This window comes from Paramormyrops kingsleyae, chromosome 2, assembly GCF_048594095.1.
Source record: "Paramormyrops kingsleyae isolate MSU_618 chromosome 2, PKINGS_0.4, whole genome shotgun sequence".
Lineage (NCBI taxonomy): Eukaryota > Metazoa > Chordata > Actinopteri > Osteoglossiformes > Mormyridae > Paramormyrops > Paramormyrops kingsleyae.
The window spans coordinates 4,166,743-4,183,347 of NC_132798.1; the positions used below are offsets into that span (position 1 = coordinate 4,166,743).

The 16,605-nt window shown below is 43.0% G+C and overlaps 1 protein-coding gene across 2 annotated transcripts; it reads left to right on the forward strand.

Moving 5' to 3' along the window:
* The first annotated feature begins 3,581 nt into the window (after window positions 1–3,581).
* On the forward strand, window positions 3,582–16,034 carry noxa1 (NADPH oxidase activator 1). Of its 2 annotated transcripts, none has more exons than XM_023838373.2 (16): window positions 3,582–3,867; window positions 4,537–4,716; window positions 5,620–5,702; window positions 7,625–7,733; window positions 8,617–8,751; window positions 8,900–9,007; window positions 9,133–9,192; window positions 9,277–9,314; window positions 10,395–10,542; window positions 10,650–10,721; window positions 11,155–11,239; window positions 11,424–11,524; window positions 12,243–12,400; window positions 12,536–12,641; window positions 14,196–14,319; window positions 15,105–16,034. In XM_023838373.2, the coding sequence occupies exons 2-16, from the start codon at window positions 4,543–4,545 to the stop codon at window positions 15,203–15,205; spliced, it is 1,602 nt and encodes a 533-aa protein (XP_023694141.1). In that variant the 5' UTR covers window positions 3,582–3,867; window positions 4,537–4,542; the 3' UTR covers window positions 15,206–16,034. The 2 variants fall into 2 exon arrangements, with proteins under 2 accessions (XP_023694141.1, XP_023694142.1); XM_023838374.2 differs by having other exon boundaries at window positions 3,588–3,867; window positions 10,404–10,542.
* The last annotated feature ends 571 nt before the right edge of the window (window positions 16,035–16,605 follow it).

Below are 16,605 nucleotides of genomic sequence, written 5' to 3' on the forward strand. Positions count from 1 at the left end.
TGCAGGATCAAGTCAACCGTGGATTTGAGTCGCGCATGCGCTACCGATAAGAGTCAACCATTTACGTATTGAACTGTTCTTCGAGTAATAATTAAAGTTCTTCAGATCATTTTCTAAACGTGCTCCCTTACCAGTTGTGAACAGTTAAGACCCATCTCATGTATTTGCATACATGTTTATTAAATGGATGATTACTTTTAAATCGTCTGCATTGACACTGGCAAAGCCCCTCTGGGAAATGGACATGTATGTTTTTTCATATTTAGCTTCCTTCTACTTAGTCTTCAGTTTTTGTTATTTTTAGTTGATTTGTATCTGGCTTTCATTGCTGGCGCCTGCGCAACTCAGATTCATGGTTGACTCAGATCCGGTGCTGTCATGGGCTGTGTCCCACTTCAGGTGCTGCGTCCTTTGAAGGCTGCATTCAAAGACTGAATTCATCACAGCAGTGTGACAAGGCTGTCCCATTTCGAAAGGTCCTTCAAATGCAGCCTAGAAATGTGTCCTTTTGCCAAGTTGTGAAGGATCCTCCCCATGGATCGTTTGCAGCCTAACATATTCCAAGATTCATTGCGCAGAAGTAAAGTGGGGGTGTCCCGGCTAGGCGATAGGAGCAGCACTTCATGACTCACGGGTAAATCCGGGAACAGCTGGTGCTGCAAATAGGAAATTATCTGTAGGTCAGACCATCGTATTCGAAGGATGCAGCCCCAGAATTCAGATACAACCATTGACAGCTCTCACGCATCTGGCGTGACACTCACACTTTCAGACTCTCACGCTCACGCAAGAAATCTTGCAGCAAATCTATATTATTTCATTATAACCTTAAAATTAGCTACATCAAAAACACAGAGGTAGTTTAAAACCCTACAGACTATTTTAGGTAATAAAACTGTTACATATGCGTGTGCGTGTGCAGCAGGGTTGGGGCCATTCCGGAATGCATTCATCAATTCCAGTCCAAATCAGGAAATGGAACTGGAGTTGGGATTGGAAAAAAAACTATGGAGAGCAGAATTGGAATTGAATTCGAATTTCAGGGAGATTTAAATCCCAACTCCAGTTCCATTTCCTGATTTAGACTGGAATTGATGAATGCATTCCGGAATGGCCCCAACCCTGGTGTGCAGACTGGTAGAATTGAAAATCTTACATTAGCCAGCTGACCAAAGGTGGCAACTCTGTATTATTGTCAGTTTGCACATGCCATATCAATACCACACTGCTATATCTCATTATTTGTTTATTAACATGTCTGTTTTCTCTTTTAATGCTTTGAGATTTGCCTTTCCCCCCATGCAACTGTGATCTGAAAACTTCATTGTGTTTCCCAAATACATGTCAGATTAATTCACAAAGCTTGAAAAACTTTAAGTGTTGTTATGATTGGTAACCAATAATCTGTGTCCTAGTGCTGCTGTTGTTGTTATAACTTCTTATTAAAAAGTGTCAATATTTGCGTGGTAACTGCACACCTGTTAGTTAAACCCAGGGCTGGATTGACCATATGACATTTTCCTAGCGATCCCTGTTTAAACCATTAACGTTGGACTTTAAACGTATAATAGGTGAATCTCTAACGGGAATATATGGACTTTAAGAATCATTTTTATGATCAGTTATTCACATGCAGTGAGACCATGGCCTACTTCTGTGCATTCTGAAAATGGAGAAGACAAAGTTCAGATTTGTCACAAAGTTTGTCGCTTCAGTGTTTGTAGATCTTTTGTCAGATGTTTCTATGGTATATTGAAGTATAATTACAAGCATTTCATAAGTGTCAAAGGCTTTTATTGACAACTACATTAAGTTTATGCAAAGAGTCAATAATTGCAGTGTTGCCCTTCTCTTTCAAGACCTCTGCAATTTGCCCTGTCTGCTGTCAGTCAATATCTGGGCCAAATCCTGACTTAAGGCAGCCAATTCTTGCATATAATCAATGCTTGGAGTTTGTCAGAATTTGTGGGTTTTTGTTTGTCTACCCGCATCTTGAGGATTGAGCATAAGTTCTCAATGGGATTAAGGTCTGGGGAGTTTCCTGGCCATGGACCCAAAATGTCAATGTTTTGTTCCCTGAGCCACTTAGTTATCACTTTGGCCTTATGGCACGGTGCTCCATCATGCTGGAAAAGGCATTGTTCGTCACCAAACTGTTCTTGGATGGTTGGGAGAAGTTGCTCTCGGAGGATGTTTTGGTACCATTCTTTATTCATGCCCGTGTTCTTAGGCAAAATTGTGAGTGAGCCCACTCCCTTGCCTGAGAAGCAGCCCCACACATGAAGGGTCTCAGGATACGTTACTGTTGGCATGACACAGGACTGACGGTAGCTCTCACCTTTTCTTCTCCAGATAATCTTTTTTCCGGATGCCCCAAATAATTGTAAAGGGGATTCATCAGAGAAAATGACTTTACCCCAGTCCTCAGCAGTGCAATCCCTGTACCTTTTGCAGAATATCAGTCTGTCCCTGATGTTTATCTTGCAGAGAACTGGCTTCTTTGCTGCCCTTCTTGACATCAGGCCATCCTCCAAAAGTCTTCGCCTCACTGTGCATGCAGATGCACTCACACCTGCCTAGCAGCTATATCCTTGCCTATGAAGCCCTTTTGTCCAAAGCAATGATGGCTGCACGTGTTTCCTTGCAGGTAACCATGGTTAACAGTGAAAGAACAATGATTTCAAGCACCACCCTCCTTCTAAAGCATCCAGTCTGCTATGCTAACTCAATCAGCATGACAGAGTGATCTTTAGCCTTGTCCTCATCAACACTCTCACCTGTGTTAACAAGAGAATCACTAAAATGATGTCTGCATGTCCTTTGTGGCAGGACTGAAATGCATTTTTGGGATTAAATTCATTTTCATGGCAAAGAGGGACTTTGCAATTAATTGCAACTCATCTGATCACTCTTCATAACATTCTGGAGTATATGCAAATTGGCATCATAAAAACTGAGGCAGCAGACTTTGTGACAATTAATATTTGTATCATTCTCAAAACCATGGCTACTGTATATTAAAAGAGCTGATATATCTTACATTTTATTAATCTTTTAACAATACTAACTAAATAAGTTACTAAATCATAAAAATTGCATTTTAAGTTGCATTATTATTTTCTGGACCAAAGAACGTACATTATGTACCTTTTACCAGGATGGATGCATCCAAGGAGATTGTCAAAAAGAATTGATAAAATGACTCAGGTACACAGCATGTTTGTGGTATTAAGAAGCTTGTAGGAGGGATTCTTCACCATGTTTGGTGAAAAGAAAGTAAGATGGAATCTCTGTACCTGCATCCTCATTTTTAGCAGTTCAAACTTGCAGCAGTTTTCATATAATCTTTTGTTTCTGCTCAAATATGCAAGATCTTTCCAGTTAGTTTTTTTCTGGTTATCGGTTGACAGCCCTAGTCATTGTAGTAGAGAAAACCCCAGTTCTGGTGAAGCCACATTCCTGGACATATGAAGTTCATATTTCAATCTTTTTTAGCTGCAAAGTGCTTTGTGGAAGTGCATTTCAGACAAAAGCAATACAGATGAAGTGTGACGTAAGCCTCTGGATTTGTTTGTTCGTTCAGCTCTCCCTCCATGAGTCATTGTGCTTTTTTCCTTGTTGGCACTTCCTATTGAATCGGCTCCTGTCTCCTGGTGCCAGACCAGTCGTGCTTGTTCCCACCCCCTTCTTTCAGGAATGTGAAAGGGACTTCCTGGTACCTCGCTATCTGTGGAAGTCGCTGCCTTCACCAGCTCATGTCCACCTGGCTGAGGATCACCAAGCACCGCTTTTGCTGCGCAGAAATATCTCCACTTTGTTTTTTGCACTTCAGCAGCTGTTAGGGCGGTTTTACCAGACAACTTGAAGGTAAATAAACAGGAATAATCATGCTTTTCATAAACAGAATAGACTGTAACTGTAATATGAATACTTGTCTAGAGGTGTGTTTGGCAAATAGAAATGTTTTCAATTCAGCATATGGAGCTTGTTAACTTCTGCTGAACGGGACTGAAAAACATTTTAATTTGAAACAAAAATGTAGCTGCATTTTCTCCTTTATTTGAAATTTATTTTTCTTAGTATATTTATTTCAGTTTTGTCTGAAATAGCAGCGTGTAAAGCGGCTTTTTCAGGAAGCAGAGGTCACAGTGCCAGGTTTTTGTTTTCATTTGTGGAGGTGCAGGGATAGGACAGGCAAGGCAGGCAACTGCCTGCCCCCCCCCCGAGCTGAGAGGGGGGGCCCTGAACTGAGAGGGGACCCTTGAGCTGAGAGGGGGGCCCCCAAGCTGGGCCGATTGCATAGAACATTGCAACAAGAAATCCGCTGTATTTGTGTATTTTCACAGTAAAGTGAAAATAAAGGAATTGTTAAATCCTCATTGTTAATATTATTAATTTAGACTTCATGCTAAAATAATGGTCATAAATTTTACCATGTTGGGCGGGGTGCGTTGGGGCCCATGGAGTTTTTTGCCTAGGGCCCCCAATGTCCCCCGAATTGCCTCTGCTCACACGCATCCCCTCTCCTGCCTTCAGAGGACCATGCTCTACACGGAGCTGCTGCAGTTGTGGGACCAGGCGGTGCAGGCCGTGGATGGACGGGACTGGCAGGGTGCGCTTACCAAGCTGCAGGAGATCACGGAGCCCACGTCCCGCACGCTCTTTTTGACTGCAGCCGCATATCTGGCCCTGGGCCAACTGGAACCTGCTATCAAGGTGAGGAGGGGGCAGGGTCCGGACACAACTGGGGGGCAGGTGACCCTACTACATACAGCTCTGTAAAAAATTAAGAGACTGCTCAATGTTTTTTTTATTATTATTATTTTTTTAAATGTGCATTTTTAAATCCCAGTTTAATCCTGGTTCTGCTGGGAGAGGCTACACTGCGCAGCTGGTTACTTCCAGGTTCAAATTTATAAGACGGCAGTACACAAGAACAAGATGAAGCAGGAGACACTGGGAATAACAAAAAATAGGCAGGTAAAGGGGCGGAAGTGACTTTATAAATACCAGAGATGACCATTAGCTTATTCGGTAGTGCCTCATAAATTGGAGGATAACCTCAAGTGACCTTAAAAAATTATGGGAAACATTAAGTGGTGTGAAATGCACTGCTAGGACAGTTTATAACAGGCTCCTAGATGCAGGACTGAAGTCCCTTAAAGGAGAGGCCCTTCATTAATGAGAAGCAGGGAAAAGCCAGGCTGGAGTTGGTATATGTGTGTGGTCCAGATACACCTTACCTTGTGGGGACCAAATGTCCCCATAAGGGAAAACTCTATTTGATAAAAATCCATGACTGCAATGAAAGAACTAAAAATGCAAAAACTCTTGTATTTTGTTTGGTTACTTATACAGAAATGAATGAGTGGCCCCCAAAAAGATATGATTACATGTGTGTGTGTGTGTGTGTGTGTGTGTGTGTGTGTGTGTGTGTGTGTGTGTATAACACACCTGTAAATTGACAAATGACTGAAAAAAAATGTGGCCTCTTAATTTTCTTCAGAGCTGAATTTGTAGTATTGCATTCTTTTTTCTCCAACGATGAATTCCTTTTTGCTGAAAGGTGTAAAGGTATGCGGCATTCTTACACTCATGTGTCATCGCTCCCCCAACCAGACCCTGGATCAGGTCATCGCCAAGGATGAGCACCTGGCAGTCGGCTTCTTCCAGAGAGCCGGAGTCCATATGCTGGCCGACCGGTAGGATTGGCTTCACAGCTCAGCCTGCCTAATTCTGCAGCAATCATCAGCCACGCAGATTCAGCTGACTCGGAAATCATAATGGCTCATGATGTTTCTCAAATTCGACAGAAAAGGCTCTACTTTGATGATCTAACGCTAAGCGTAAAGTGGAATTAACATTACGGGTGTGTCTAAATCCATTTCGTTCTTTTGATGCCGGGAAAACCAGACACTACCGCAAGGCAGGAAACGGTCCTCCTGACTCACTTAATTCCTCAGAGGCGTGTTTTGGGCGTAACATGCAATGAACCAATAGGAATGCCATATCACCTCACCTTTAAAAGGCAGCAGTGTATGCTGTACTGCAGATTAATATTACAATGCCGCGTTTGCCAAGCAGGCCAGAAAAGGCGTGAGCACCTCATGTACGGGAGCAGCACTGTTTCACCAAAGTCTTTCGAGGTTAAGCAGGTGTGGGATGAGGTAGAGGAGAGCATATCTTTTTTGAATTGCATTTTTTGGCATCACCAGATTATTCTCGCAGTGCCAAAAGTGAAATAATGATGTCAGAAGACGGTGAAAACAGAATCTCGCTGCTCAACCAGAGAGGAACGGCTGGCCTGATCTGCTGCCAGCATACGCTCCTGTATACACCTTCTAAAGTCCTCTAATGTGTCCGCATTTAGGCATCCATCACGCATGACAATGTTACACAAAATGCAACGTGTCACAAAGAATGCAGCGACCTTCAGGGGGCTGCATTGCAATGTTACACCTGGCTTTCTAAATATCCGAAACGAATTTTCAGCAATCCAAATGTCCTTTCAATTACAGTACATGCTTAATTCTGATAATGAACTCAAAAGATTTTTTTAATGATACGGACTGTTCTTAATATATTTAATTAATAATTTATTTTCATCTGGTGTTTCATTAAACCGTACGATTAAGTGAAAGAATCAGATGTACTTTATAAAAAAAAATAACATTTATAAATTAAATTAAATAAAATAACATGAAAACCATTAATGCACTTTTAGTGGGTAACGTAACGAGCATCGTAAATACCATTTAACAATACACCACTGACTTTAGACATGGTTTTTGTTGGTCAAAAGCACAATGTCAATTCACTGCCTTAAAATAGCAACGTGCCAACAATGCATCACGCCACGCCTCATTTAAAAAACACTTAGAGCAGAAAGCGGGCATACAGTACAATCATTTGCTATTTTGGCGGTGTTCACGCGTGGTGTGAAAATGAGCGATGCGCTGGTACAAAACTGTGCGCTTTGAACAGGTGGAAAATGGAGCCCAAAGTGTTCATTTTTCGATTTGTAATAGTTCATCAAAACCGGGAAGTCGCAGTTGCTGCTCCATTGCTGAATATTTAATTTAGATCAAGGGTAGGCAACCCTGGTCAAAGATTGTCAATATCCAGCAGATTTCCATCCTACCTGATGAGTTACTATCTGTTTGAGATAAGGTGTGTTTCATCAGAGACCAGGGTGGTTAATCATCCACAAAGCATGATTTCTTCATTGACCAGATGACTTAAGCCAAATGTAAGGGTTGTCAGTAACTTTACTTGACACATGAATAAAGTAGTAGTACATGCTTACTTAATGCATTAATTAACCAGTAACTAAGGGTTTGTTAAGTACTAAATAGTACATAAACTGTCATGATTTATTAATGATAAAAAAGCAATGGGATGAGTACATAACTAACACTTAGTTACTGGTTAATTAATGCATTAAGTAAGCATCAATGGTACCTATGCTTTAAATATATGTACATATTTGCTTCTCAATTTAATTGAAAAGATCTTAAGTTGTGAAATGCTGTCCATGCAGAGGTTATCCTGTGTAGCTTGGGTGCCTTTACTGTAAGTGCTGGCAGTGAGGATGCCATGGAAGTGACCCTTTCTGTCTCGCCAGGCTGGAGGAAGCTCTGGGTGACTGTATCTGGGCTCAGAAGCATATGAGGGAGAATGCTGTCATTGACTACAGACAGCTCGGCCTTCGCTACAAGCTATACAGCTGGCAGGTCAGTACTGCTGACCCATATACAGATACATGTAATGTGACTGTTGTCTGATTACTTTACTCATGAAACCTACAATCTGTTGTTGCACAGGTATTTCTTCTCTCAGTACCTAATAGAAAGCAGATCCCAGTGTTACATGAGCAACAGCAAACAATATTTGCCCATGACATTAGTTTACTTTTTCTTTCTTCTTGTGCAGTGATTTCAGACTGACTGAGTCACATTTTTGGGGGATGTGTGTGCATGAGTGCGTGGCTGTGTACACGTTGCCATGTCTGTGTGAGCTTGTGTTTGTGAATATAGGAGCAAGAGTGAGAGATTAGGAAAGAATGAAAATAATTGAGAAAAATAACTTAGAAGAGTTAAAGTATACAGACGCTCCTCTACTTACGAACGAGATACGTTCCAAACAGCCGTTCGTAACTTGATATGTTCGTAACTCGTTATTAAACATTATTTTAAGGGTATACACAAGTACAAAGAACTAGGATGCTGGGAGTATGCACGCTACGCTAATGCGCAGCGGGAGTTGCAGCCAGAAGTCAGGCTAGGTGGAATTGACATGCAGAAAAAAAATTTGATGCTGCAGACAGGAAACTGGAGCCCAATGAACACAATTTGGACTTAGAGTCCTCTTCATTCGTATGTCTGAAAGTTCGTAAGTAGAGGAGCGTCTGTATATATAAAAAAGGCTGTCTGTTTTCTGGTTATGCCCTCCTGATTGCTGTCAGTGATGTTGCAATGATACCAGGTGGAGTTAATTGTAGGCGCACATATACCGTTAAATGCTAGGGAATATTCACTCTTCATTACGAACCAGTGCTGCTAAATTAGCCAATTCTACATATTTTGGTCACAAAGCTGTGTCTCCTGTACTGGAAAGGTGCTGTACAATGCAGCGGCGGTGTACAGTCGAATGGGATTGTGGGAAAAGGGGAGGAACATCCTGGCCACAGCATCCCAGGAAAAGGGAGGAGCACGTGGAGGGATTGTGGAGATGGCCCTGGACAGTCTCTCGGTAAGCGAGAGTGATGTACTCCATGCAATCTGGGGTTCCTTTCTGTTACTTTTGCATTTGAGAGTCAATAGGAGAGATTAGTGTTCTAGAAAAACATATTATACAAGCACTTATGTGTCTCCCACTTCCTGTGCTCTCACGTATACAGAGAAAAGACATTTTATCCCCTCTTCTGGTGCCAGAGGGAGAGGTGTTTCGTCCCAGGAAACAGGATGTAGAACAGCTGCAGCTGAGAGACTTTTTAGGCAAAGCCAAGGTACGTACACTGTGCCGTGGTGAAACGGCATTGATTTGGTTGACAGAGTATACGTTGGCAGGTTGATCAGTGTTACAGTACATCACCACCCTAATGGCACAGTATGGCTCTGCATGCATACACAGGTCATTTCCTCTGTGATCCCTAACGATGACTTTGGTGGCTTTGAGCCTCTCAGGATGCAGGTAAGGGTCATTGTTATCTGTGCAAATGTCAGCAGGTTCACATCTGTGCTCTCTGGTCTCTGAACGTTCTTCTGACTTCCACAGCAACCTGGATTCTATGAGCCGCAGGCAGACGGAGCCCAGTGAGTATACACACTGGGATGAAACTAGCACTGTAATCTATATATTGCATGAAGACAATGACATAATATCTGTACCTGTTTATCGGTCAGAAGGCTTGCTAATGTGTTTCCAGTATTTTATTTAAATTATTTGAAGAGCAAATTTCCAAAACTCACTCTGTTTTCAAGAAAATTTCTGTGGAATTTTGGAAATGTGACCAAAGTTCTTTGTTGGATTACATGAGGATTGGTTCCCAGTACTGTGACATATGACGGGGTCGCCTGACTTTAGGTCACTGGCGGTCTGAAAAACAACAAAAACGGGTTGAGTGACTTTTGGAAATTTGCTTTTCATTTATTACCTGAAATTTATTCCTGGTCACATTTTAGAAGCAAATGGATATGTAAGCAAAATACCATAAAAGTCATGACATTATAATTTAAAAAAAAAACCTTACAAGATTCTTTTATATGATTACTTAAATTAACTGCTAAATTAGAAGATGAATCATAAAAAAATTTAAACCAAGGTACTGAACTCACTGCAGTCTACATAATATTGGGATTTTAAAGGGTCATTATTAACATTATTAAATTCTTTTTTTTAACTTCTGGGCCCTGTACTATGAAGCGGGGTTTTAAGGTAGTCTGGGCAAAATGTACAGTAAGTGAACGAATATGAAGTCCATTTAAACTGTATTACCTTAAATCCGACAAGTTACCCCGATAAGCCAGTAACCCCGCTTCGTAGTACAGGCCACAGGTCATTATAGGTGATGCATGTGGTTGTTTATATTTAAGTGGTTATTCTGAATCAGTGAAGGTGGACAATGTTGTTGTGCTACTCTAACTACGAGTGCAGATGGCATTATTTCACTGAGAGTGACTCTTTATGTATATAAGTCCAGCCCTCATTTTCTATATTCCTGATAGCTCCCTAATGCCCTCTTTTTCCACCACTAACATTTGACTGCTAAATATCATGAATGCTGATTTTGTCATTGTTGCAGAGGGAGGGTGGATCCCTAAGAAAGCCCCCAAAGCGATCCCCCATTGGCCCTCACACTTTTTCAGAGACGGTGACTGGAGTGTTCTCTTTGGGTGTGACAGGGAATCCCGCTACATGCGCCTTCGCAGTGCTTACACAGCCCAGGGTCCCCAGCAGCTGACCGTACGCGAAGGGGAGGTGGTCTTTGTCTTCAGCAATGAATGTGCAGATGGACTCGCCACCGTCATTTACGACGGCCAGGTACGGGAGACACCAGAGACGCTTCTGGGTGTTTTTCTCTCTCCGTTTTTGTTACATGTGCCATAAGTCCTCGTTGTCATTCTTCTTGTCCCCTGGCTTTTTTCTAGAAAGGCCTGCTCCCCTTCTCACTGCTCGATCCTTTGGACATCTACAAAATCAAAGGCAAAAAGAAAGGAAAGGTTAGTTACTTTTTAATACCCCTTTTTACCCATGCTTGCGTCCTCCTACTGTTGTCATGCCTACTACAGTATCAGTCTGCGACCCAAACAGAGACACAGGCAGTCTCTGTCTCTGTCTCAGTCTCTGTCTATGTGGCTGCAGTGTATCTCCCACATGCCTCGACCGTGGCGCTTATGTAGCAGCCAGCAGAGACTCTCTGGTTTAACTAACTGCCACAGTGGAGATTTTAATCTTGACGATCAAACCCGACAGCTGAAGGCAAACTATCTGATACATTCAAGCACGTGACACATTTTCTGCATTCCAGATTCAATTACTGCCCATTCCAGTAATTCCAGTTGAAGAGCAGATAGTACATTAACGCTGCTGTTTCAGATTTCTGACTCCCTGGTTTCTGAACTGGGTGTAAGGCACTAAATCAGTCTTCCACAGATCCCCAACGGGATTCCACTGCCACCAGGCCTCAAGCCCCCAGCTCGGCCACTGCCGCAGCCCAGCCCTGCATCAGCACAGTCGGGTACGTTACACCAACACCACCATTAATGCTTTTACAGTCAGTTACTGAGCTGCTCTGTAATATAAGTTCCTTGCCACTCGGTGATGAGTGCGCCGTTTGAACCCATGAGACACACTTGTTTGCCGCATAATAAATAGAGCATGGCGCAGATGGACCGATGAGGTTTGGTATGTCTCCCCCGCAGTGACTCTACCGGCTGCATCGGATCCTTCCTGCACCTACTGCGCCTTCTCCTCTGTGACTCCACCTGAATACCCCAGTGCTGCTGGCAGCGGAGCTGAGCTGGTGAATAAAAAAGCGCGACTGCATTTGTATAAGATGTCTGCTCTTAGCATAGCCTTGCTGCATCTGAACAGTAATTGGGATTTAGTAAGACAGGGTTATCAATGTATACATACAAAAGAAGGATAGCAGGATGTGTTTAATGATGCCATATATAAACATCATATGATATCAAATGCATGCCTTGATCTCCTTATGGGAAGAACACTTGGACCTATTTCCATACGTGTTAGCCGATTGCTTGAAGAGTGCTTCCTGTGCCTGTCAGTTATGTGCCCCCCCCCAGGGCTCAGTATGACACCCCAGGGTGCTTCTTAATCGGGCCTGTACAACTAATGAGGATATAGCTGTACTTAACTTTAGGAAACCAGACTCCAATACTGTATTGGTCATTGAGCAAGGATTAGCCTAACAATGTAATTGAAATGCATTTAATTATATAAAAGTAATACTAATGCCATTCATTGATTTTATTCTTATCATCCATAGTCGTAGATGTAATTACTGAGGCCGTGTTTGGTTATATAAGAAAATTTTTAAATGCATGGTGTACTACTTTATTGGCGGATGTGTTAATATATGGTATTTTTTATAATAAATGGACAGGAAATGTATGGTATTACAATATGAAACAATAAGTGTAGGACATAGACAATGGACGCCCCATGTGTTGTTTTGAAGGTTATTCTCTTTCTTATGTACTTCTCATCTTTCACCTCAGCCCAGCCCAGCTCCGGAGGGAGAAGGCGGCTCTGTGATAGTGAAGGTACACTATACGTGTACGGTGGCCCTGAGTGTCCCAGTGGGGACACCGTACAGTGCGCTACGGGAGCGGATTGCACACAAGCTTGGGCGGCCGGCTGAAAGGCTCTGCCTCAGGTATACCCGAGCGTCCGAGAGCGTCCGCCCCGTGCTTTCCTGGGTTAGCCCGCAAAGTTTACGCTGTCGAGATAAACAGGATATTCATTACTTCTGCCACCAAAAATGGCCACACTTCTGCATCCTCCCCCCCAGATACAAGCAGCAGGGCTCCCCAGCTTTAAAGGCCATGGAAGAGCAGGGTGGGCTTTGCTCCCTTCTGCAAGGGTCCGAGACCGGCAGAGTTACGCTGTGGTGCCAGGTACCGTCCGTCCATCCATACTCTTTAACCAAACGGACCACATAAGCTACCTTTAAGTAAAAAGCAAGCGTTATGGCTAGATGGCGTTGGGTCTTTGTGAGATTCAGCCACACTCTTTCCTGCCCGTGATGCTGTGGTGCCATTTTATCTGCAGTACTTAGCTTCCATAAGCAGCCAACGAGCAGCCTGTGCTTCCTATGCCAGCCAAAAGCATTTTGCCAGTCAGTTGTTAGGGGAGAAGAAAATTAGCAGAGCATATTTAAACATGGTCTTTGTAGTCATCATGAGGACCTGTCTGTGAGTGATGGTTGGCATCACTGTAAAACATTACATCAGCGATATCCGGGATGGGGTCAAAGCACAGCAACAGTGACAGCTGAGCCCGGCCATCGCACCGAGCAGATGGCAGAGTCCTTAAGAAATCAGCTTCTCTAAGTGTGAAACTTGTGTGCCTCAGTGAGCTCTGTTCTGTCGGCAACATCAAGTGAGCTAGAAAATGAACTGTTTCGGCTCCCCTTGGAAGGAAGTTCGATGCATTTTTTCCCCCAGAGACTAATTTATGTTGTTAAAGCAAATGCAAAAGTTAACCTTGAGAGGAAACAATCGGCTGTGTTCTACAAAGTCTAGGCAATATATTTCATCAAACACCTCATCATGGCTAACATAAGGACCAGGACAATGCCTTTGATAAAGACAATGACTATGTACCCCTGAAAGCTCACCTTCATCGCAACAGCGGATGAATATAACCGTTATTTTATTTTTATTCAGATCATTTAAGGGTAGTGGCTTTGAAGCATTCCACTGTGCTCTTCCCTACAAAAAGGAGACGGTATTGATACACTTTTCATACACCATTAGTTGTGTAACATGTATTTCACATACTGTAGCACACCATAAAACTTCCAGAAATAATGCAAAGAAAAGGAAGGTTATGCTTCATGCTTCTTTACATATGAAAAAACACTTTATTCTCTCAGTATTCTGAGTATAAACTGCAAAATAATCATTTTGAAAGATGCAGCACCAGTATTTAATACTATTAAAATGATAAGGTTCGCGTTCAACAATGAGGATGGAAATGTGCGGAGCTGCACCTTGGGTTCTGATCACACCGGAGATGAACTACAGTATGATGAAATATGTCACCCAGCCACCCAGATCCCCAGGAAATGACATGAAGTCAGAAAGACTGAGCAGCCCCTGCCTCACATAGAAAAGTGCATCTACTCTCTAGAAATAGGCCTGTATAGGCAGGCCGTCTGCGGCACGGACAACATGCCGAAGAGAGACCGAAATACTGCAGCACCAGCAGGCTTAACAATGCAGTTTGAGAAGGTTCTGAATGAAAATAGGCTTTATCTGGAGTCACGCAATGGGCTCCTGTGCCCAAACTCTTCTCATTTAATGAAACAACTGTAATCTATAATAAAACATCACAGTTTGAGGTATTTGCCCACATAAAGTGATTATATTTGGCTTAGTTTTTCCCATTTTGTAATATGTTCATTTAAAGGCCATTGAACTGACAGGCCCCTTGTTTTTCTTACTCAGAGTGAAGACCCGCTCTCCAACAGGAATATTCTATATCAGGTGATGGCGCTGTATGACTATACTGCCCAAGGACCCGAGGATCTGGAGTTCAGTGAGGGGGACACTATAGACATTCTGAGTGAAGGTAAAACTGGGGACGCCTGGACCACATTGCTACAGCCTGGAAGCTTCAGAAAAGCTGGTATTGCGGCTGAGCTGGTTGTTCTTTTACGGTTTTGTTTACCCCGGAATATGTTCATAGAGGTCTGTGTTTAATTAAGGGCTGATTTAGGTCATAGCTTATTTGGCATGCTGGCCATTTATAAATGGCAGACCATCCTCATTAAGGTCAACACTGCACCACAATTTGGTCGTCGTATTTTGTGTATCGTGCCCAGACTCGGGTGACAAATGCTGGGTTATTTATACATGGGTGTAGTTCGGTAACACAGCTTTTGTGTCTGTCTGACTTGGATTTAAAGCAGAAGGGGAAGCAGAAGATCATGAAGAGTACAAAGCAGGTCACGGTGGGGGCGAGAATGTAGAACGGGGACAGCGGGGCTGGGGGAGGCGAGGCACTCGGCCTGGGCACGGCTTTCCTCAAATAGCCCCTGAGAAATGACACTGTGCAGTAATTGGGTTCCCCATGTGCAAGCAGGCAAAGGGGATGTTAAAGCTTAAAAGGGCCAAGAGGCCTAATAAAGAAGTTAATGCTGAAAGCTGACGGAGCACCTGCGGCCCAGAGCAAGATAAGAGGTTATAAGAAATATAGATGGATGAATGAAATAGAGCAGGACTTAGAACTGGGCACTGTATCTGTGGTTAGCATGGGGTTAGAGTGAAAGGGTGCCCCCTAGGGACAAACAGGGCGTGTCGCAGTTTGAGTGGCGGTAAACAGACTTGATTGTTTCTACCTCTTTCTCTGCCCAGTCAATGACGAATGGCTGGAGGGCCACACGGCCGGAAATATCGGCATCTTCCCCAGGTGTTTCGTCTACCAGGACGCCCCCAAATCTGATGACAGCGCTTGAAGATGGGAGACGAGGGGGGAGCGAGGTGCTCTGTGATGTCCATGAAGCAGCGCTGCACCTGGGTGATAGTGTCGATGGTCAGAGACAGGTCTCATTCACATACATTTATATGTATTTGTACCTTTCCTCAGTATAATTCTCTAGGTCAGGGTTGGTGGTCTTGGTGTAGAATACCTGCAGATTTTTGGCATGTACCAGCTTTCAGTTAGAAAACTGCACACTTCATCTTTTATATGTAAAAGTTTATACAATTTCTGCTTAAAGCATTAAAGCTTAAAACAGTGTTGCTGTTTTAAATGTTTCTTATTTTAAGTTCTGCTTTCTGTTTATATGCACATTAATACTTACTTGCAGGCACTACAGTGCAGGGCAGGTAGGGGGCACCAGAGTCCGGATTAGAAGGCTTTTACCTTTCAGTGAAATGCCCTTTAATGTTAAATTGGGGCTAAGAGATGTTAGCTAAGATTTCCAAAGCTCTACAGTAGATCCTCTCCTATCACATAGCATCCCTGATGTGAAATGCGATATACAGGAGGATATGAGTCAGAAATGTGATTTATTTGGGCTTGATGGACACAACCAGGAAAAACACCTCCGAGAGCCAGGAATAGGGTGTGGGTTTGTCTACAGCTGTGGTTCCACGTTTGTTTGCACAGCAGATGGCACAGTTAAGGACATGCATCTGAAGGTTGCTGGTTCAGATCCCGGAATGACTCCTGCTGTTTTGCCCCTGGGCTAGAGGACTTAAACTAGCTGCAGTAAAATGTCCATCTGTTTAAATGTGTGAGGATTGTAAATTGCTTTGAATAAAACCATATTCAGTACAGTATTCGCTGTGGGCTATTGTCCATTGATCTGTGTGTGTGTGTCACAGCTGACTGAGGCGGCTGCAGCAGTACAGAGAAAGGGAGCCGTCTGCAGGAGACAGCATGCATGCTACTGGCCAAAAGCGCATCAGCAAACTTTAATGGCTCTATTAATGTCATTTACTGCATACCCTAAACCAAGGCAGTTAACAAGTAAACAGGTAGTAATTAAAATGCTTCCTGTTACACTGGTGTCTTGTTTAGTCAAGTTCATATTCTCAAATTTATATATAACACACATTGTGAAAAGCCTTTCCAGCAGCAGAACTACTGCCCTTTGTCCGTATCGAAGAACGATCTTGTAAACATGAAGTATCACCATTAAATATGTTATTGTCCAGGCAAGGCAGGATAAGTGGGAATATTACAGGTTATTGCCTTTGAGCTGGCGATATCCTGGAGGAGGCAGAAAGCAGTGACTGCGTTTTCTTACAAAAAATTATCCCTACATTAGTCAAGCACCAATAAGCACAAAGCTCATGACCATCATATTGTTGTCTTCCTTCCTGCATGATTGTGAACTTGCTTATCTGG

Bases quoted from the DNA above. Each gene is read 5' to 3' on its own strand.
- noxa1 (XM_023838373.2), top strand. From the start codon at position 4,543: ATGCTCTACACGGAGCTGCTGCAGTTGTGGGACCAGGCGGTGCAGGCC. The intron at 4,717-5,619 runs GTGAGGAGGGGG...TCCCCCAACCAG, and splicing joins AACTGGAACCTGCTATCAAG to ACCCTGGATCAGGTCATCGC. The intron at 11,525-12,242 runs GTGAATAAAAAA...CTTTCACCTCAG, and splicing joins CTGGCAGCGGAGCTGAGCTG to CCCAGCCCAGCTCCGGAGGG.